Here is a 23,009-nt window from a genome sequence, read left to right on the forward strand (position 1 = left end):
AGAAAGAGTGGGATTGATGTAAGTTAGTACTGCTTTTGTTCAGCTGCCTTCACTGTACTTCTTTTCATGTAGCAGCTTTTTCATATCTCGGTTCAGAGACTGGTGTTCAGACCAGCTTCTTTGCATTCCCTTTGTGGCTTTCTGGCAAGTTTTAGTGTTAGGGCTTTCTCATACACCAGAGAGTACTTCTGATCATCCAGTTTTCTCCCTTTTCATTAACACTCGTAGAATCATGGAATGGTTTGGGTTGGAAAGGACCTTGAGATCATCCAGTTCCAACCCCCCTGCAATGGGCAGGGACACCTCACACTAGACCAGGTTGCTCAAGGTCCTATCCAAGCTGGCCTTCAGCACTGCCAAGGATGGAGCATAAAGCTGTCCCCGCTTCTGGTTGGGTTTGGTTTTGCATTTTTTAAACTTGTATTTGCTGTCTGCTTTGGGCTGGCAAATAGGCTGCCTCTTGCCATTTGGACTATTCTAACTTGCTTCAGTCTTCAGTGAAGCTACTAGGTAGTTCATGATTGGTAATGAATATGTTAAAAGAGGAAGATAGTGACTAATTAGGTGGCATTTGACAGATATAATGTAGAAAAGTGGTCAGGTTTTTGTATTATTACTATTTCCCTGTAAAGGCATGAAATGTTTTAGGTTTAGTCAGCCTACTTCTTAAACCCATTCTTCCTTCTTACCATACAGAAAAAATAATCTTTGGGGCAGCAGGCTTCCTTTCCCTCCCTCCTCTCACACAGGTGAACTGTCTCCAGACCTGTTACACCAGCAAAGGAAAGCCAGCAAACTGAAGGTAGCCTGATGGCATGTGATATTTTTATCGTTCAGCTGGTAACAACTTTGGTTCCAGCACTTCCTCACTGAACTTTCTTGTATTACTGTATTATGGGGTCCTTGGTTACAGCCAAGGACTTCGTGCTGTGGAAACTACATTTTGAAGGGAGAATTCATGAGTTGTTTGTGTTTATTTATTTAGTGATTTCAGTGCTTTCAGTGAAAGAGATTGTGCCATACCGTAAGTCGGTGTCCTCTGTGGTAGGAAGTGGATGCTTGGTTAGCTTTGGAGTGATGCTTCCTTAACCCTTAGAAAGGCCTAACTACCACAGCTGATTTTTCAACTGAGAAGCAAAACTTATTTATAACAACCTGTGACCCAGGTCCTATAGAAGTTCAGCAAGGAAGTTTAATTACAGGCAGATTTCAGTGGTGTTGTAGTCTGGGCATTGATATTTCATGGATGTAGCTTTGTTCAAGCATGTTTACTGTGCCCACATTAAGATGGTTTGCTTGATGCCGCATGCAGGTGTACTAGGGCTTTACTCTTATTTATAAGGAGAGAGATGATGGGAGTTTCCAAGCCTATTTGAGTCCTTGAGGCCTCTTCTGTGATTGATAGTAAAGTTGTTCATTTATACTACTACTAGTGGCATCTTTTGCAAGGGGTTGGAGTTTTTTTCCAAAGAACATTGTCATGTTGGCAATTCTGCTTCAAGAGCTGTTGCAAAATGCTAGCTTAACATGGATTTTCTTTGTTTTGCTGAAAGCAGAAATAAAGTATAACTCAGCTGGATTGGACTAATGGGTTTATAATAGTAGTGTCATTGAATATTTTTTGCTTTTCTCCAGAAAGTGGAAAAATAGAAAAAAAGTTACTAAACAAGTTTTACAAGTCTCGTTCTCAAGAAGCAAAGTGATGTTTTGTGCAGCAAACCCTTTTCCTCATTAAAAATTTTTTAAACTTGAGTTCATAGTCCTTCAAAAGTCTGTGAGGGCTTCAGTTGGTTGAAAAAATATGTGAATTTTCTGTTTAAATGCCAGTTGCAATTATCTTTGATAAGTAAGTGTATTATGAAAAGAAACAAACAAAAGACTGACTGAGGCCTGAATTTGAATCAAGACTTGAGTGTGTAAGTCACGGTGATGTGGAAACTACAAATTTGCTAATCACTTTGTTACACAGCTCTCAGTAGTCAAATGTTTCTTAGATACATCATTTGGTAGACACCCAGCTGCTCTGCCTAAGGAACTGGTGACCTGGTTTCTGCTAATGTTTCCTTGTGATTCAGAAAAAAGTAGATTGATAGTCTTAAAATGTTGAAACCATGGCAAACGTTTTTAAACATGATCTTATTTTATTGAGGAGTAAAGAAAAATGAGAGCAACTTGGAAAAACTAAATCTTCCTAGACTGGAACAGTTTTTGCACTAATGGTTTTCAGTGGAAATTGGATTGATACTAATTGTGCTGCAGGTTTTTTGTGGCAAATACATAGCTTGTGTAAAAAGCAACTTACTGGATAGTTGTGAATTAATTGCCCTTAAAGGAATCTTTATGTATTATACTTTTAAATTTCTTAATTTATGGAAGGCTGTTGACAGCTGTTAGTCTGTTGTTCATCAAGGTTAGAAGTGCTTTTGGACCAAAATGATCTTCTGATAACTTTATATTTTGCAAAAAAAAAAGTGTAACCTACATCAGTTTACTCTGGCAATGGGGGGAAAAAAACAAAACTTGAAACACCTCTGATCCCATCCTTTTGCAGGCAAAATATTTCTGGTTTTGTGTGTGAGTTTTTTATATTTACAGTGAAGGTAAGGAGCTCTTACTCTTTTAAATGGGTTAACTAACTGTATACTGAACTGAAATCAACAGTTTTAAATTCATTTTTATTGAAACAAATAGAACAAATCCTGACAGTGCAAAAATAAATGTGTTTTGCTCATTTTGGAATAGTTTCAGTCCTGTTGATCCACTTTCCTTAATATGTATTTGATAGCAAGGAATTTGGAAGGGTTAGTTTGTTTTATGTATGTAGGCGATCTACTATTTTATATATATAAGGAAGATATTTATAAATAGCTCTAAAACGTGAGTGTGGCACTTGGAAAATCTTTAGTATTTTCTGTTACATGAGAGGAGAGAGCCCATCTTACCTGTAACGGGCCAACATTTTGGTACTGAAGAGTTTTGAACAGGGACACTGGTAATCTTGTTTCATCTTCGAGATGTACTTATAAACAAGTACAGCCATCTCAGCAGAAGAAAAAGATTGGTTGTGAAAGGCCAACAATGTGGTGTCCTATCTGTTTGGTACAAATACTTTCAGGGGTTTTAGGCAGCAATCAGCAAGTAATAAAAGGTTTCTATCAAGGAAATATGCTGTATTTCTGGTTTTAATTCCACCTACTTCATACTACTACCTACTCTTGGATCGGTTTCCTAAATGTATGCTTTGCTAAAGTCTAAGTTCTTTCATTTTTGCCCTTTAGTGCTTATTTTTGTAGTTATTTGGCATCCCTGTGGTTTACTTCTCATCCCTTCACAGTCCTGGACTTGAGAGATCCGGAAACCTCATTCAAGTGATCTTGAGTTCAGTGGGGCAAACTTGGAGATTGTGGAGGAGAGATGTCTGCTATGTGGTCTGTTAAATTCAACCTGGAGTTTAGTTCACTGAATATTTTTACGGTTGTGGTTGTCATTACTTAAAAGATTGTGAGTATAGATAGCTAAGATCTGGGATTAGAAAAGAATATGGCAACAACTGAGAGACAAAACAGCTAAAAAAAAAAAGTGAGGAGGAGAAGGTGTATATGGAAACATGTCAGACTAAATAGAGGAATCACCATGGAGTTGAATGGAGGTAACTGGTGTCAAGTGCATTAAAGCCTAGACCAAGACAGCAGAACACATCAAGGTCTTACAAGAACAGAATAATGTAGAAAAAGCAGAAAGACAAGAGCAAGTAAATCCACATGCTGTAAAGGATGGGAGTACAAGAATAAGCATTAGTGAAAAAAATAGGCCGCTATTAATCATGAAGCAAAATCAGAATGAATCTAAAAAATTTTTAGACAGAGGGAATGGGAAGAGGTGATGGAAAAGGAAGGGGGAGGGAACCCCAACCACTTAATGAATGAATAAAAACAAATGTAAAGCCAGATGAGAAGATCAGCAAGTCCTAGTAATCACGTTAAACGCATACTTTCAGGATACTTCTAGTGATTTACCTTCTCACTTCCTAAAACAAGTAGTTCAAACAAAAATTCCTATTTTTTTCCCCTCTGGCTTAGTTACATCTCTCATCCTGTTTCATATTTTACTTGTGCAAATGTATTTCGTATTTCTCTATGCAGAATCTGTTACACTGCAACCAAGTACATTTTTCATGAGTTAATGCTATGCAGAATATAGTCTCTGAGGTAACAGTTATGTAGAACTACTAAAGCATTTCTTACGTTTTATTTATTGTTCTGTTTAGTAATGGATTTGCTTTGAAATCCCACAGATGAAAACAAATTTCAGTGATATAGGGTGGTTGTTGTTTGTTTGTTTTTAAAGAATATAATTAGTTTCATGAAAGGGGTAACAGAATGAGAATTCACACTGATCTCAGTTTGCTTTGTGAAGCTTTTGCAGCTGTGTAGATGATGACAGAAATCCCCCAGGGCTTCCACACCATGGAGATATGGTGCTTTGCAGCCATCTGTAGAGTCTGATCCCATAATTTGCTGAGAATCCCTATTGGCAACAAATTTAATTAAGCAGTTTCTAGGCACCGTTTATGTGTTGTTTTTTTTTTGTTTGGTTTTAAGTTCTTTTTCTAAATAATTTTTCAGTCACACCTTTGGTGAGACTGATGGAACCTGCTTTCTTGCAAGTGCCTGTAGACTAGGCCTTGAAGTTAGGGACATTCAGCACCCAAAGGGATGCTTAGCACCTTGTGTTATTCAGTCTCTATAACAACAAATAGATATTGCATGAAGTAACTTCTAATAATATTTGTGTGTGCAACTCTGAAATGTCTTGAACATTTCTCCACGTTGTATCTTGCTACAAAAATATCACTTTTCAACTATGAGCTTTTATACCAAACATCCTCAGGGGATAAATGGAGGCTTGCACCACATACAGATAACTGTATTAATTCTGTAAAATCCAAGAAAATTAATAAATAGAGTTTATTTTTTGTAGTGCAGTAAATCTTTAATCTGTAAATAGTTTTAAGGGTTTTTGTTGGGTTTCTTTTTCCTGTTTCTTTCAACTAAGGAAATGCTACTTCACCGCAAGTTCAAAGACCATCTTTCATGGACTACTTTGATAAACAAGATTCCAAGAATAAAAGCCCTGAAAACTGTAATCAGAACATGCAGGAACCTTACCACATATCCAAAAACGTTTTTCCTGATAACTGGAAAGTCCCTCAAGATGGAGATTTTGATTTCGTAAGTATATTTTTATTGTTTAATTTCTTGAATGCTGTTTATTTTGTATGTGCCAAAAATAGTTAATCCTTTTCTAGAACTATGTTAATACAAGTAAAATAAGTAAACTTCCAAGAATACCATCTGATTATCTAATCTAATTCTTCATCCTGGTTGTTGAAATAAGTACATTTGCTTACCACAGAACCTTTTTAATGAGTGGTCTTGACATTAGGAATACACTTCTTTGTAAGTACCTTTTTTTAAGTGTTTGGGATCCTTATAATTGATGTGTTTAAAGTTTGACCCAGTTCTATTAAAAAAAAAATAAATTGCTACAGGCATGAAATATTGTGGTGTTGTTTGCTGAGTATCTCAGTAAAACTGTTAAGTATTTTAAACTGGATTGAAGCCATTTAATCAGTCTCCTTGGAGATGGTTAAGATCACCTGCTTGTTGGTACTATTCCAATAGTGCACATCTCTCTACATAAAATTTTTCTACCGTACATCAGCCAGTCGAGTTTAGGATGAGGTTTTTCCTCCTCCAAAATATATGTGGTTTATTTCTTTTTGCCTATGTTACAAATTTATAATAGGGGCAAAAAGGAAATGTTCCTAAGTTACAGGTTACTCTTAAAGTGAAATACTGTTTAGAGACTTGATGATAGCTATACCTGGTTTTCACCCTTGTTTATTTTTTTACATGTTTGAATGAAAGTATTTAGTTTATCTATTGTAGATTAAGCATTTTCCTAACTGCAGTGCAGTAGCTAAATATGATCACATGGCACCTTTTTGAAATCACACTTGGGATTTGGAGAAAAATGTTGTGTTTAATTTTAGATGACAGCTGTAGGTGTGGGATTTTTTTTCCCAGTTTTCACTTACTGCATTTCTACATAAAGCTGACTCTTAAATTTAAGATACTGGAGTAAAGCCAGTTAAATAGCACGGTACATGCTGTTGCTGCTGGAGAGTTTTGATTAAGTCAGATTTTTGTTAGGGTGGGGCTTTTTTAGGCCTTTTTTTAAACTGTAAAATGCAATAGTCATCATCCTGATGTTTGACTAACAAAATAACTATTTGCACAATTCATTGGAAAATAACTGGCCGTTATTTAAGTGGGGTTATAGTGGCAATAAAGTTGCTCTTAGCACAATTGAAAATTCATCCTATCTTTTCTGTTACTTGTTAAAAGGTGCAAGGGAAAATGATTCTTCTGGTAAAGGCTATGATCCTGATTCTGTAAGTGCTTATTCATGAATAATTTTTACATGGATAATCCCATGGAACTTGTTGGTAATGCTTGTACATACTAAGTTGCCTTATCAAAATAGGAATTTGTCATAGAATCAAACTTGTGGAGTTGTGATCTTCAGAAAACTCTCTGATCTGTGTTGTAGGCAATCCTTGCCTTAGTCTAGCAAGTAAGAGACATAAGAATCATAGAATCATAGAATGGTTTGGGTTGGAAGGGACTTTTTAAAGGTCATCTAGTCCAGCTTCCCTGTCATGGGCAAGGACACTTTGCACTAGTTTCTCAAAGCCCTGTCCAGCCTGGCCTTAAAACACTTGCAGTGATGGGGCATCTGCTGCTTGTCTGGGCAACCTGTTCCAGTGCCTAGTGGAAGTTACGTGATGTCCAGTTTGTCCTCGGCTTTCTAATAAGGCATGTTGTAAGGCTTGTTGCTACAAAATTATTCTGATGGAAGACCAAATAGGATTTAAGGCAAAGTGAATAGATATTTGCAGTGTACATAGTTGAGAGTGGGGCATGGAATATTGATTAAGCATGACAAATGTCAGATATTTCCATAGATAAGCCAGCCTAAGAAAGAATTTGGGAAGTCTCTTCAATTATGGATGTACTGCTTCAGAACAGTCCATTCAAGAATGCATTTCTCTGAAGCATCTGGTAGCAGCTGATGTCACATGGGATATTGGTTTTAACAGCCTGCTGGTTTGAACCACAGGCAATTATTATCAATATATTCTAGAAACACTTCTATTTATATTTTAGACAGTGAGTGGCAGTATTGGTAAGTGGCCTGTAAGAGACTTTCTGAAAGGATAAATCAGTGGGCAGCATGCATAATATATTGTCTACTCTTTGTGAGATCACCACGATGTTTTCAGTTGCTGACATGAAGTCTTTAAATGATTCACGAAAGGGATAAATAATGGAAACTTTTACTACTAAATAATTCAGTTCTGTTTTGTTTGGAATTAGCCTTAATGGGATGTAGAAAGGGATCCTAACAGTAAATGCTGACAGTCATAATTTTATTTGAAGAAGGGTTTGATACACTAGAACTAAAATACAAATGATCAAAATCTAATGTAATGCTAGTATGTTCTAGTAGTATTCCAACGTTCTACGAGGAAGAGGAGGTAAGCTAAAATTGGAGGTCACTAAACTCAATTGCTAAATGATACCATTATTCTTTCTTATCAATATCCCTTGTTGGCCATACATAGCATGCCAGTGCTGGCAGCCACAAAGTGCTTTGCTTGTGAGCTGGAGCAGACTGACAGTGCCATGCTAAGAAGAGATATTCAAGTGTATAGGATGGAAAGATGTAGAAGTTTATAGTGTATGTGTCACAGCATATCTAGAGAAGGAATAATGCCATTTAAGTCAGAGGGAGAAGGGAAAAGGAAGAAAACTAAATCCTTATAGACCCCTTCAACTAACCAGTTTGCTTATTTCTGTGTATAAGGTGAGCTCTGCAGAACTGGAAGCTAATTCTTGAGACAGAACAGTTTGTTTGCTTTTAGTTCACAGGGGTATTTCTTCCTTTTGCTATTATATTTCACTGTTTGATATAACAATACATAGTTATTTGTTCAAATGGCAAATACATGTAATGCAAATACAGCACTTAGTCTTGCACGCTTGCTGATGCTTTTACATAATGTAAATAAATGATACAGGAGACTTTTCTTGGAAGGTATATAAATGAATGTATAAAATCATGCAAATTGAACTTACCACTAGGTCTGGTTTAAAAGTTTTTGTGTGGGCATAGTTTTCTGCCCTGATGTAAATGTTTTTAAAAACTCCTTGCCAATGAAAATAGAAGTGAAGACTTTTCCAAGAATATAAGATGCTTTGGTCATCAGTCTGAGCTAAAAAAAGGTAGTTTTAGCAATGTTTTTTTCTTCTGAAAGTACATATTTATGCTTTGTTTTTCACTGCTGAAGTACATCTGTTTTGCAATTCAAAAGCTTATCTTATTTCTTTTTCACTAATGCCATATGGGAATTTGAGATCCATCTCTGACTGATGTTCTTGCTGGCCTTCAGTTTGCTGGTTATTGATGCTGTGCTTCATGAACTGATGAGCAAAAATTGCCACTGCAGACCTTAAAGTTGTACATTGTATTGTACAAGCAAATAACTTTTAACTAGACTTAATTCTGGTACTGTAATCACCTTAAATGTTTACATTATTCCGAATTTATCCTGTTATGTAAGCTTCAGGATTAAGGTGCTGGTTTTCATGCATAGGAGTTGTCTGACACTACATTTCTTCTTTGCTTTTAATTTTTTTTATTTTTTTTTTCTTTGACAAGAAATGTGCAGAGGGTTGTGGTTTTATTTTGTTGTGTTGTGTTGTTTTTTTTTTCCTGATCTTTGCTTGCAGTTTTTTTTAATTACATGTTTTTGTTGTCTCATGATAAATTCTAAAATCAGAAGTATGGGTCTTTGATATCAGTGAATCTTACAGAAATGTATTTCTGAGGAAGGGTTTGTAAATGTTTTGGTTTGGGTTTTTTTTCCACTTCAGCCTTTGTAATGGAAATGTTGAAGCTCTGATTGGATATAAATCTTACTAAAAAAGCCCCAAACTAATATTTATTCAAACTTCAGCTTTTATATTAAACTTTCAATATCTCTGTTTCACACTCAAGGATCATCAGGGATTTTAATTTTTAATTAATTCTCTCAGGTTATAGGCAATTCTTTTGCACATTTTCGAGGAGCATGCAGCAGATGGCAAAATTAAAGCAATGTTTTTAACCCTTATTCTGTCAGTTTTTCTTGGGGTTAAGTGATAGTTTTATTCACAGCAAAACCTTGATGCCAGTAAGTCTAATCAACAAGATATTACTCATTGTGAGGAAAAGTGGCATAATGTCCTTGAATAAGTAAAAATGCGGTAAAGCTATACAGTGGATGGATATGATATTCATAGAAATGTAATGGTGCATGGTATAAGCAGCTTTTCATAATAAGGCTTAACTGTTTAATGGGCCAACTTTCAGTTTTCACTCACCCTTCAGCAGCTTGGATCAGAATGCCAAATAAAGGCAAACGATGTGTTTGTTTCGACCATCTAAGTGATCAGTCCTTTTAAGAAGAGTTGGTTTTTTATAGATATTATGCATTCCTATGACCGTGTTGCTGTTACAATAGTTTTGTTCCTTCTGTGGGGAATGTTTTCCACGAGATGTGTACGTGCTGGAGAGAGCTGTGTATTAAAACTGCTGATGTTGAAGTAGCTTGCTCAAATTTCTGTTTGTCTTTCACAGTTGAAGATCTTGTGATATTTTGTGTGGCATTTATCACATTTTTATGGGCATTATAGAAGATTTTTTTCACCAGAAAAGGTCAACTTTTAATAAGCAAGAAGTGCCCAAAATTTTTATCATGTGTAGATAAAGAAGTAAATCTTAGCTTTCTAGATTACCGTACAGTGTGTCAGTGTTGTTAAAGAATCTGCTGCTTACATTTTTACTATATCATGACATTTTACGTCTCATTAAGATATAAAATGATTAAGAGGTGAAATTGTTTAGCAAATCCTTCTGCCCCTTAGGAATGTGTGTTTGTGTGGAACATGATGTTAAGAAAGGATTTACAAGAACTACAGTGCAGTGATATGTAATTGATAACCTGTATAATTAACATTGCTCAGAATGAGTTGCTGAACTTCATTTGCACTGATTGAATACATTATTTAATTTTAAATGAGTCATTTACTTTTTGTCATGACATGATAAATTGTAAAAAGGCAAATCTATTTATTATAGCAATGCTAGGGTAATGATTTCTGTCTTTAGTAGAATTATTTCCAAACAGGAATGGTATCCAGATTGTTAAATATTAAACAGTGAACATGTAGATCATGTTTTGCAGTAACTGCAGTATCATGTTTAAGTGGATGCATTTGGGTGACTTAAAGATTTTGGAATAGCAACAAAAATTTAAAAAGCCATCTGTTACCCTAGGCAGAATATTTCCCTGAGTTTCAAACAGAACAAATACCTTAGATTATAATAAGAATGAAATAATAGTATGGAAGATACTGAACGCTTTAGTTAGCATTCCTAATATATAATGTGACAATTGATTCAGTACGAAAGTAAGTACCATAAAATGACTGAAGACCATATAGAATTTAATTAAAACTTCAGTAACAAAGTCAGGCTGAGTTAGCGTTGTTGGAAATACGTTTTTGTCCAAAACCTTGGCTGGGTTTACTCTGATTTTATTTAAGCAGCAGATGAGTTTGTTTGGACAGTCTTCTTTATAATTAATGGGAATGCAAGTATTTAATCTATTTTCAATCATTTCAGATTCTGCTCTAAGTAATTTGGAAATTTTAAATGAAGTATTAACATATATTCATTTTGCTTTGGTTTTAATTAGTTGCTTGAGTATCATGAAGCCTTTCCAGATGCTGACAGGAAGACTGTTTTCTTAATTAAGCAAATATGAAACTTGGGTTTCTGGATTTGCGTGGGCTGTAAGCATATGAGATAAACAGAAATATTATTGGTGTTGACAGTCAGCATGCAGAATTTCATTCATTTTAGTTCAGACATGGCTAACAGAAGAGAGGCTATAAAATTAATATAACGATGATAATATGCTTTATCTAGCTCATTTTGTGAGGACAGTGTGAACCTCAGTAGTGGAGGTTTTCTTTCCCTCTTGTAACAGGCAGCTGTTACAGAAGCTTCTTCTGCATTGAGTGGTTACTTAAAAAATTAAAGGTGTGGGGAAATTCAGTGGGAGAGATACTTATATTAGGAATCCACTGCAGATGGTTTTCAGGTCATGGCTGTGATTTGTTAGACCTATGTTCAGGCAGGCAGTAGGGGAGATTGTGCCACCCTGACATACAAGATAAAAATATAATATTGGTTGTTTGGGCTTGTTTTGTTTTTGTTTTGTTTTTTCCATTAGGGAGAGAGAATGTATGAACACTTTTTTTTTTTTCTTTTTTTAACTCTCATTCAAATACTGACTGATTGAACTAAATCCTGTTTGTATGTTCTGACCACAAAAGGAGAATTACTTTTCCTGCAGAGAATGGGGGAATACACTACCTGAGCAGAGTGTTTTTCCAACTAGTATTGAACATAGGATCCTCTTTCTTTTGAACATGTCCCTTCCCATGTTAGCATAGAAGCAAATAATTCATCCCTAGTAATGTGTTTGTTTATGTAACTAAATTATTTAGGTTGTAAATGGAATAAATCCTTTCTATTTATCTTGAATTGTAGGATATTTTTAAAGCTGTAACTCTGATCATGGAGTCATTTGTGCCAAAGTGCCAAGGCTGTACTTCTGCGGTTTTGGAAGATGAATTGTGCTGTCTGACAAAGGTTATATGAATTCTGTACCCTAAAGGGGCACAGAAAACACCCTTCTAGGCAAAAAAGCTTTTTACATTCTTAGGTGTAAAAAACACAATTAAAGATTTTTTGCTTACCAGCATGCACTCTGAAGATAAGACAAGAACTCGGGCTTGAACTGCAGCAATTTATTTGAAGTTGGCCAGTAAGAATGTCTAATAGAATAATAACGCATGACAGCGGATTGCCTCAGAGGGATACAGAAGTTGCCATTTCTGTGAGTGTTGAAGACCTGGTTAGATATACGCATCGGGGTGGTTTTGGTGGAGTTGATCCTGCTTGGAGCAGGGAATTGTTGTCGGTGACCTCCTCCTGTAAATGTTTCTGATGGATTTATTTCCTATGGCTTTTTAAGCTACTGCTGGTGGCTGATGTTTGTAATCATAAAAGACATTGGGAATACATAGATCTTACAAGCTCAAGCTTTCAAAAATAGTGACATACAATTTGTTTATTAGGAGCACTAGTATCTTGGAGGAGCTAGACCTTGGGTAACCTTGAGAGTTTTTCACAATTACAGTCAACTGTTATTTCCAAACACGAGTCTGCCTCTGGAATATTTCAGCCAAGATTCGGTTGATAAGACTTAACCATGTTTTCTCTCTTGAAAGTTTAAAGTATCTCTGCCATCTTATTTTATCATGTCAAATAGTTTAAATGTGCAGTGTATTTTTTTAATTACAAAATAGTGTCTAGTGAGAAGACACTTTTAAACTTGCATTTCTGCCAACTTTCAAATTCTTAGTATAGAATTAAGAATGAAACTACTTCACTCCAAAGAGTTTAAATAGAGTTTAAATGCTTGCATCATCTAACACCCCTCACCCCCCTTTTTTTTTCTCATTAGCTTGAATGGAGAGACTGAAGTGTAGCTCTTCGGTTATACGGCAGGTCTGTAATTTGTGCCTAGTTTAAGGAGACAAAGAAAAGAAGTAAGTGAAGCTGATGAGCTGTGGCAGTGCTGCTGGTTTAAAGTAACATCTTGTTACCTTAGTAACCAGTTGTCTGTACTAATATACCTCTTTGAGATCATTGTGTAATAGCTAAGTAATGTGTATTACCTAGAAAGAGCTTAGAAATACTGGAAAAAAAGAGTTGTGGATGGACAAGTTTTAGATGATCCTTTTTTGTCCACCAAACCAATTCAGTTTCAGGTCTTATTTCTGTTTTCTCTTACAGAAAAAAAGGCGGGGGGGGGGAGAAGGGAGATATTTAATCCAAATACTTTCCATGTTGCATGAATCACTGTTAGTGTCAAGACAGCATACCACATCTTTGTGTGTAATGTCTGATCCCCAAACTGAGTGCTGACACCAAGGGATGTGTGTTCTACTTCACGGTTCCAGCAGAATTCTTTGAAATTATCTCTATGACAGTATCATGCAAATCTACCACCAAGGGACAAAATCTGTTCTTCTACTCTTTCCTATGATGATTAATGATAATGAAAAGAAGTAAAAATAAAACTTGCCTCAGGAGAGTGGGCGATTGGAATTTTGCGAGACTGTTTTAAGTTAATTTTTGTAACTCCTTAGTTTTGAGGAGGATTTCCTCATTGTGTGGTTTAGTAAGGAACACAGGATGGTTGTTTTGTTGGTTGGTTTTTTTTTTACCAGTTTAGCTTTTTCTACATTTCCTCCTCTTCTCTCCCCCACCCTTTTTTTTTTTTTTTTTTTAATTTTTACTGGATTCGAGTGGGAACATGAGCACTTGTCAGGATTCTAGCAATTTAACAGGGAAAAATTTGGATTAGTTCAATGTCTGTGTGGCTAACTCTCAATAACCAAAAAGCTTGTATTAGATTTCTGTGCCTAATGTTTTGATTGGCAGCCAATAAGTGCCATGTTTAGACTGTATATTAAGCATAGATGTTAAAATAATACATTAAAAAAATGCTGGAAAATAAATGCTTGACATTTAATACTATTGACCTTTATGAAGAACAGAAAAAATTCTGTGTGGTTTTTGTTTGCAAATAACTTGTAGGATTTGAAGAAAGAGACTTCTGCATTGCCTTCAAATGGAGGGCTCTTAATACTTGGAGATCTTTGTTATTTGGAATTAATATCTTCAGATATCTGATTAGATTGGATTTAGCACACATAAACCACAATACTAAACCAGGGATTGCCCAGAATATTTTTGTTTACATGTAAGTTTTATTCCTTCTTGTAACTTGCATAACTCTGGGATAAAAGGTAACTCCTATGCAACTTGAAAGCAAAACCTGTGTTTGTATAAAAATGCACTTACCATTTTCATTTACTTGTATTTTAGTAATATGTGAAATATATACATTAGAATTATTTTCATTATTTGGAGTTGTAGCATTGCTATGCCCTAGTCATTTTTGGTGAAAAAGTTGAGGCTTTTTATAGAGATGTATGCAGTGTCAAGCTGTAAACTAACCTTTTGGAGGCTTGATTCTTATTTTTCTTTCATTCATTGTTGTTATTTGTGCCTGGATAAAAGCGTGCCTCATGGGTAGCACCAATACCTAAGTAACAAAACATGTAAAATCACCCAAGACAGGGGAACTACACTGACATACCCAACAAAATCCCTAAATTAATTTGGCAAGATTTTATACCTATTTTAAGGTGCTGTGAGTAACAGTTTAAAAATAAAGCTGTGCAAGCCCAATATATAAAGCTGCAGCTATTGTCAAACTCTCTATAGAAGGGTTAATCTTATATTTGCTGAAGTCAGTGCAAAGCTCCTACTGATGGCAGTATTTTTAGCTTCTGAGCTTATTAAAGAAACCACTTTCATTTGTGTGTCTAAATGTGAAACCGCATTTATAGTTAGGGTTTGAAGTCTCACAGTTTAGACTATTTCATTCAATATTCCTTGGTTTAGGATAAGTATGCCTAGTTCCTAGAAAAGAAATACCTTAAGAATTAACACTTATTTAGCATCTTAAAGATCTTGTATTGTTTACATTTATGTTTGTGTTGATAGTAGGAGTTGTACAGGTACAGAATACTAGTCAGAAAATTTAGTTTCTTAATCTAAATAAGATGTACCAGGCCAAAACTGTTGTGCAGGAAAAGCTCTAAAGATACAGTAGCACAGTTATAGTTGTTTCAGAAAGCTAATAGGTGCTCAGCTGAGAGCCCTGACTGCATTTTCCTGACAACTTTTAGTGTGCCTTGGTGAGGACTAAAGTTAGCTTAAACCGTTTTGAAGAATTTAACTTACTTTATTGCAGCACACTGGGGTCATGGACAAGGTTAGGTCCTTAGCTGAGAAGCGGGAACTTTGCAAACTCTGCAACCTTGACTACATAATACTGCATGAGCATGCTGTAGTGCTTGTAAATGTGAATTAGGTGGAATGTTCTAAAAACATATTTGACATTTTGTTCCCTTGTGGTGTCACTGCAGCCCAATGTATTTAGGTATTTAGTTGGGTTTAAAATTTGAATATTGTTCTTTCAGGTAAGAATGGATGAAAAAATATTCTTCCTCATCACCCCAGAAAGTTGTCTAGATCCAAAAAGATGTCATAGTAAAAACAAACTATCCAAAAATTGCTGTCTCTCATTTCATTGTGTCCTCTTGAAGACTGTGCATTTTGATATAGGGAGTTACCTTAAGAGGGATGTGAATGGAAGAGGAAGCTTTCCTACTGGATGCTGCTTGGGCATTGGTCCCACTAGAACCTGGAGCAGGTGCTTATATTTTATTAAGGTATTTCTTCATGTGCTGCTAGTGGAAAGGTTTGTTTGCTTGGTATGTTGGTATATGTTTTTGTGGTTGTATGTTGGTATGTCATTGTATGGTTTTGTGGTGTTGTGTTGTTTGTTTCTTTTTTTTTGTCTGCAGCATCAATTGGATCGTCACTTTCCCAGAATGGTCATTTATTTTGATTCAAGCAACTTGTTCATCTAAGATTGCTTAAATAAGATAGTTACAGTCACATGGTCTAAATGCCATCCACACAAAAAAAGTCACTCTAAAGAGATGGATAATCATCTCAAGATGAGAACTGTTACCCTAATAATGTGTAAAGAGATAGCAGTGAGATATTGCTATGGTGCTTGTGATGTTATGTGAATAGGGTAGAATGGGCTTTTTATTTTGCTTTTGCAAATTTGAAATTTCATTGCTATTTCTGTTTTTCTAAAGAGTTTCTATTAACTAATTGAATACCACTGTGAGTCAAGAAAAAGAGATAGATATATGTAAGCCTACCTTCAGACAGATTCAGTTAAAGTAGCGAAGGCATTAAACTGAAAAATGAAACTGCTTCTCCTTTGGGATATTGTCTGTGACTAATGATTCAGTGAGATGTGAGCACCTGTGTGCAGCCCACCTTCAATGCTACTTCATAGAATCAGAAGAGGAATTGGTAGGAGTGTGTTAATCATAGTGCAGCTTGCTGTGTACGTGCTTGGCTGTTTCATGTTGCCTGTTGAGCTGGTTAACTTGTCACAGGTTTCAAAGAGACCTGGGTTACAGTAGATGTTTTTCCCTACCTCAGCTTCTCTGACAACTGCTAGTGTGTTTTGAGTGGTGTAACGTAGAGCCTGTTGGAGGAATGATGTTATGGCTAAATAATGCACCTTTCACACTAAGTGTTTACCAGGATTTAACTCCCAAATTGTGCAGTGCCCTTTTAGTAAAAAAAAAAAAAACAAAAAAACAAAACAAAAAGCCCAAATAAACAACAACAACAAAAAAGAAACAAACAAAAAAACAAACCAAAACACTCCAAAACTAAACAAAAAAATGTAAGCCCCAAACAGTTTTCAGAGTAAAAGATTTTTGCAGAGAAAAAGAGCTGGAAAAGGGCTGATGCCTCTGACGAGGATTTCTGAAGGATTTGGGAGAAAGAGAGGTAGGTGGAGGGAGGCCAAGTTCCATGTTGCTTAAGCATCTCCACAGCCTGTGAAACTCAAGAGCCCTGTTTTCTCTTCTCTGCTGGCTGATGACTCTATGGCAACAACCCGCTGATCATCTCAGAGGTGGGCTAATTCAAAACTACAGGGGAAAACAGCAACATTGGAAACCGTGGTTAGTTTGAAACTACCTGACCTGTTTTCTGTGTTTGAAAGAGCTGTTGCTATGGCAACAGCAGCTCAGCGAGGACCCAGCGCTGTGAAGTTTCAGAGGTTCAGCAGTCATGTGCATGTGGAGGGGCTGCACCACTTCCAGCACGACGCTGTGTTCCATGCACCCACCTTTTTGACAGATACCTACGCTACCCTAGAATTAACAGATACTTCAGAAAACATCTTACCTAAGTCCTAATGCAGCAGTTTCCTAATATTCCTGTGTTCATCCTCTCAATTTTATTGCAGCTTCACAAAATAGAGCACCTCCAAAGAAAAATAGTTGCCATAATCTATTGTCCTCAAACTATCCTGACACGATACACCATGATCATTTTGTTCTGCAATTCCATATCCCATGTTATGGAAGTCATAAGCTGTTTGACCATGGATTATGTAGAAATTAATTCCAGATCTGAGATGCCTTCATTGAAAATTAGCCTGACAGTTTTAATCAGTGAATTATTATCTGAAATGCCTCTGCTGCAGGCAGTCACCATTATAACATATGGGGATTTGCAGATGGCCAGTTCAAGAAACTATTTTACAGCTTTAAATTGAAAATCAGTGCAGTGAACTTCACCTGGCATCTGGTGTGTACTGTGCTTATTGGGAAAACTGTTACGCAGTAAGTGGACAACAGTATAGCATGCTAACAGAAATATTTGGTTTGTAGAAAGTTTTGGTTAGTAGATTCTACTGTAATCCAATTTTCACCTTAGTGCAGTTTTTTTTTATTACAGAGTGAGAAGAGTGATTGTAATGTGGTCCATGTCTGAAAGGAAAATGCATTCTTGCCAGGTACAAATTTTGAGAAGTTCTCATCACAGGATTAGGTGGGGGGCCCAGACAACCACCTCAGTTATAGTAATACTAGAGCCTTTGCCTTGCTGAGTAGGAGCTATGAGAAGAAAGAGCACACTAGCTAGCTTCCTTTTTTCTTTCTTTCTTTCCAAATTTGTTAGCATTATTTTGGATTTGTACATGTTGAGCCGTGCATTGAAAACCTTCCTCCATCTCTAACAAGCAGACTGTAAGATCAAATAGGAAGGTGAATGTTCATCTGTGATGTTTATTTTATTGGTTGTCTGTGGAAAAAGTGATGTGATAATTGTGAGGCATTCTCACCTAATTTCAGTAAGTGCAAACAAGTGTTAAAAAGCCTGTTCAGGTGTTGAAATCAAATGCTCAGAAGTTAAGGGATGATGTGTTTATGATCACTTGACCCATTATGGACCCATTCTTTAACTGAATTTTAACTCACAGTCATATGACTAAAGAATGTGTTCAGTAAGAAAAAAAGCAAAAAATTAAGGTTTCTTAAGGAGCTGTAAGATACTATTCCCTAATGTCTTTCAGGTATTTGACTTCACATTCTTCCAAACAGTTTTATACATAGAATCATAGAAGGTAATTTTATATCCATTGTAAAAGGAAAAGGAGGAAGAAAAGCAACATCTAATCCGTGCAAGCAGAATAGCCCTCCACTACGTAACAGTGGTGAGGTTTGAAAACTGAATTGTAGAATATTACTACCCAGATCACTAAGTGTGCTGAGTTGTAGAGGCAGGAAATCAAAAGGAGAGGGATAGACTGCTGGGAGCCCAGATAGAAGGAAAGGAAGGAAGATTGACTTAGTCTTTCTCCTGCTCATCGATAGAATTAATATGAGCTGATCCCACAGAGGTATTTCTCTGAACAAGACTCAAGTGGCTTTGAACACTAGTCGTTGTGATAAGAGAGTCAGTCCAACCCAGCCTTTGTATAATACTTCATGTGTTACAGAATTGTGTAGTAGATTAGGGAGATGAGATTAGGGACTGATAAAGTGATTAAGACTTGAAAGATCAAGTATCAGTTGTTTCTGCTTTATGAGAAGTGGAACTAGCCTTAAAATGCTTTTAAAAAGCAAGTTGGAATAGATGATCTTTAAAGGTCCCTTCCAACCCAAACCATTTTATGATTTGATGAAAACTATGAGGAGGAAGGAGTGGCAGAAGGGATTGTTGGGGACTAACCAAAACTGCTCACCCTTATAGAGTCTTTAATGAAGGAGTGAAGTTGAGTCTGGGAAAGAGAGGAAGCAGGTGTTACTTTAATGTTTTTATTTTGTTTCTCATTACCCAAATCTATTTTTACTGGCAATAAATTAAATTTCCCCCATATTGAGTCTGTGTTGTCCATGATGGTAATTAGTAAGAAATCTCCCTGCCTTTATCCTGAGGCATGAGCTTTCTCATCCTGTTTTCTCCCCCTGCCCTGCTTAAGGAAGGGGAGTGAGGGAGCAGCTGGGTGGGTATTTGGTTGTTAGTCAAGGTTAACCCACCACACCTGGTATGACTATAACTAGAAGTTCATCTCTACCTTTGACATAAGGGTAAGTTTCTTGATCTATATCAGCTCTTCTTTATCTTTTCCTGATAGAACACTTCCGTTGTGCGGCCACAGTTTAGTAACTAAGAAGCACCATTGGAGATGCTTGATTTATTGGAAAGAGTGCCAGGTTTGGTTCCCCCTCAGCGATCTAAAGCACAAATACCATCTGTCCTACAGTTAAGATCACTTCAGTGAGTTTCTATGTAACTGCTTAGACTTGCCAGAGACAGAGAATCAGTCTAGCTGCTTTTCCATTTCTTTTTACAGAACTGTCCTCAAATTGCCCCATATCTCATGTACAGAAGTTCTGCTTTCAAATTCCTACTCATTAAAGTCATCATCTTTCTCTGGGACTTCTCAGAAGAGAGCCTTGCCTGTAGTAACAAGGGCTTCAGAGTGGCCTGAATGCACTTTTTAACTTCCTGCTGGAGTGACTAGCTGCCCTCAGAATTGTGATACGAGTCAGAGCTGGCTCGAAGCCTTCTTGCTATTTTGCAACAGCTACATGATTGGAGAGTAAGTATAGTAGTGAATGTTTAAGTTTTACAGCTGGTGAAGTTCATCAGGCAGGCACATGCTTTGTACAGATACACCCCAAAGGGCAGTTGCGGTTGAAGAAATTGATCCCACCTTATCTATCCCACATTGTGCTCCATGGTGGCAATAGGTGTTAGGAACAACCTAAGTTTTTATATATCAAGAACATACCAGGATGATAATTTGTGTGAATAAGCAAGGATGCATGAGATCTTGATGCTCTGCAGAAAAGATGATGATGTATGGGGTTGATATATCTAGTATCAGATTTACATTGATCATCTCTTGATATCCCTGACAATATTGGTAATGGAGACTGGAAAATTGTGGGTGAGTAGGCTTCAGGAAGATACTCAAGCTAGTTTTCTGGGACCTGAGATGCTTCAGTGGGCCTGTTTTTCCTGGTAACAAATAAGAAATATTTTTGATTAAGTGAATAAATGTCTTGGCCGGGTTTAGCCACAGGGTCCCATTTGGGGGCAGTTTTTATTGTAGAATCTCTTCCAACTCTCTGATAATGCTTAGGTTTGGGATTTCAGGCTTGCTGTCACAGGACTTGCATTGCCTGACTCCTGAAGTCTTAGCCCAGATTGCTGAAAGTCTCCTGATCCTACACTGATCCTCTCACAGCATCCATATCAAAAAGCGTTAGGAAGTTCACTGTATGTACATGTACAGCCAGTTGAACCAGTTTCTGTAGGTGGTGGCCAGCTTTATACTCACCCTCTATGGTCTGAGGGAGAGGTTTCCACCATGTTGTTCTGAATTATTTTCTGAAAATAAAAGTAGCAGTTGTTCTTCAGGCACTCTTTAGGAACGCACCTCTCTCCTGGAAGTGTTTGTATGACATTCTCCATTGAAGATTCCCAACAGCTTAATAGGAGTTTTCTGGTTGATCTAATGAACTGGGCTTTTATTGAAGACTTTAATGTTGTTTTTACATCCCCTGTGGGATCATTTCTCTGAGCTTAAGGCTACATGTTTGCTTCTTCATTTTTCTATTTCTTTTAGTGAAAATGGTAATTTCTAGTGAAAATGTATCATGAGTTATACTGGCTTTCTTTAAGTTGGAAAAAATTATGTAAGGTTGTACTTCATGTGGTTCCTGCAGAGGCTGTTTCAAGCCAGGAAATCAACTTGCCTGCGTTCTTACTGAAGTCACACACTGAGATGCTAAGATATTTTAAATTATTTTAATTTTTTAAAATTTGGACCAGGAGTTTTAGGATGATTGTTCAGCTTTTCAGATAGATGACCAAAATACCTGTCTGCGTATTGATTTTCCTACAAGGAAATGGCGTAGTGAGTGAGATTAGCATGCTGGAGAATCTACTGCAGAGAGCTAGGGGTGTGGTTCATTTGCATCCACATGAACGCAAGTGGGCTTTGAGATCTGAGAAATGTGTCTATCCCTGAGACTTGTGTATTTATCCTGACAAATTCTATATGTGCTCTTTGTAAGCGTGGTGCCATCATGGAGGGCTTCTGGGCATGATGCTGCTCTTGAGAGTGATTCTTCGGTTATGATGTTCCTTGAGGCTTTACGTTTCTTCATCAGTCAACCCGTAGGTTCAGCTCGTAACAGAACTTCTTCAAGAAATTAAATTCATGTGTATATTCCTAACTCTACCTGAAGTCCCATTAAAAATTACTTGAGATTCTGGATGTAAGGAATCGAGGGTGCACATTTTATAGCAGCAATCTTCACTGCACAGCCTTGAGTATATATGCCTATATACTCAAAGGCTAAAGGGAAGAAAAAGGTCTTTCTGGGATTGTGCAAAGAGCAGTGCATTTTGAAGACATTCTAGTTATTGCTCAATAACTTATTTTAGGTGGTGGCATATATTCTTATTTATAAAAAGTAAAAAAGCCCTTTGGGAATTAAACAATTTCAGGAAGTATATTTCAGCATCCATTGGCTTAATGAAATAAGCAGAATTAAGGGAGAACAAGAAAGAACTTCTACTTGACGAATCCTACATCTAAATGTGTGGTTCTTTGCATAATAACCACTCATTTATTTTTTGGGGTTGTTAACTTCACACACTGTTGCACGAAAATGAAAAGAATGAAACCATCAAGAGGCTGCAAGTCTTCTGGTAACACTGGAAACTGTAATGCTTGTTCTCTGTCACTGCCAGGTTTATGGTTTTGATATCCTATCTGGGCATTTAGAACTGGGTTGGGGTTTGTTTTTTTTTTCTTTTCAGTAGTAAGGCATTCTGGGACAAAGATTAAGGGAAAAGCTTCAGCAACAGCTATCAGAATGAGAAGAAAGCCTGGACTGTGGCTATATTCTCCATGGCAATACAATTTTACTTGTAACTGTATTAGAGCAACAGAGCTGTAGAGGTAAATAGTAGGTGATATATTTGAGTTATACTTTTATATGCTAATATGACTATAGCAGACATTCACATTCCCTTATTTCAGCAGTTACTGGAATTTTGGTTAAAACTGAAGTCCTTTGGATATCCATATGGTATGAGAAAAGAAAAAATAAAAAGATGGCTCTTGAAATTGGATAGAAAGGGTTTTTTTTTTTTTAGCTGCTGCTTTGTTTCTGTTGCAACAGGTGTAAAATTCCAGTAACCTGAGAACTACACAAGTAAGAAGCTGATCAAAAACTATTCCACATGCTCATGTAAGACTAAGGATAGCATTTGCATCCCCTGTTTTAAATGCTTTTGTTTGTTTGTTTGTTTTTTAATTGCTTCCATGTGCTTGTACACAAACAGATTCACCTCATACCTCTCTTCCTTCCACCTTTCCCTTTACTATAAACGTTGAGCACAACACTGTGATAAACAGTTAATAAATAAATGAATGGATAGATCAAAGAATTTGTATGCAATTAATCTCAGATGTAACATATCACAAGTCGCACAGGAAACACCCTTTGTGTCAGCTATACATGGCCAATAGATTCTTTGTCAAGTGTGATTTATCACCTTTTCTGATATGAACCCTGACTATGTAAACTTAATTTTGATTTAGTTAGAATTTTCTGGCCAGTGATTTGTATTTATCAGCTACTTAAGCTTTCTTATCTCTGTTAGATATCTGCCTATCTCTAGCTTTGCCTCTTGGAGAATTTGTATTGACCCCCTTTGACCCTGTCATCCCTCCTCTTTGCAAATATCATGTTTCTGCCTCTAATTCACCATGGCATTAACTT

General features: G+C 36.6%; 1 protein-coding gene across 6 annotated transcripts in view; it reads left to right on the forward strand.

Annotated features, from left to right (window-relative positions):
• Positions 1 to 23,009, forward strand: part of STK3 (serine/threonine kinase 3) — a 124,906-nt gene that overhangs the window by 74,246 nt on the left and 27,651 nt on the right. For 3 of the 6 annotated variants that reach the window (XM_062627336.1, XM_062627335.1, XM_062627338.1), the window contains exon 10: positions 5,056 to 5,231. In XM_062627336.1, the coding sequence (XP_062483320.1) occupies positions 5,056 to 5,231 (176 nt within the window). Of the gene's footprint in view, positions 1 to 5,055; positions 5,232 to 19,558; positions 19,812 to 22,041; positions 22,064 to 23,009 lie in introns of those variants that run through there. The other 3 variants (XM_062627340.1, XM_062627337.1, XM_062627339.1) reach the window with 3 other exon arrangements.

This window comes from Pezoporus occidentalis, unplaced genomic scaffold (assembly GCF_034315485.1).
Source record: "Pezoporus occidentalis ecotype Australia unplaced genomic scaffold, CSIRO_AGI_Poc_V1 ctg3, whole genome shotgun sequence".
Taxonomy (NCBI): Eukaryota; Metazoa; Chordata; class Aves; order Psittaciformes; family Psittacidae; genus Pezoporus; species Pezoporus occidentalis.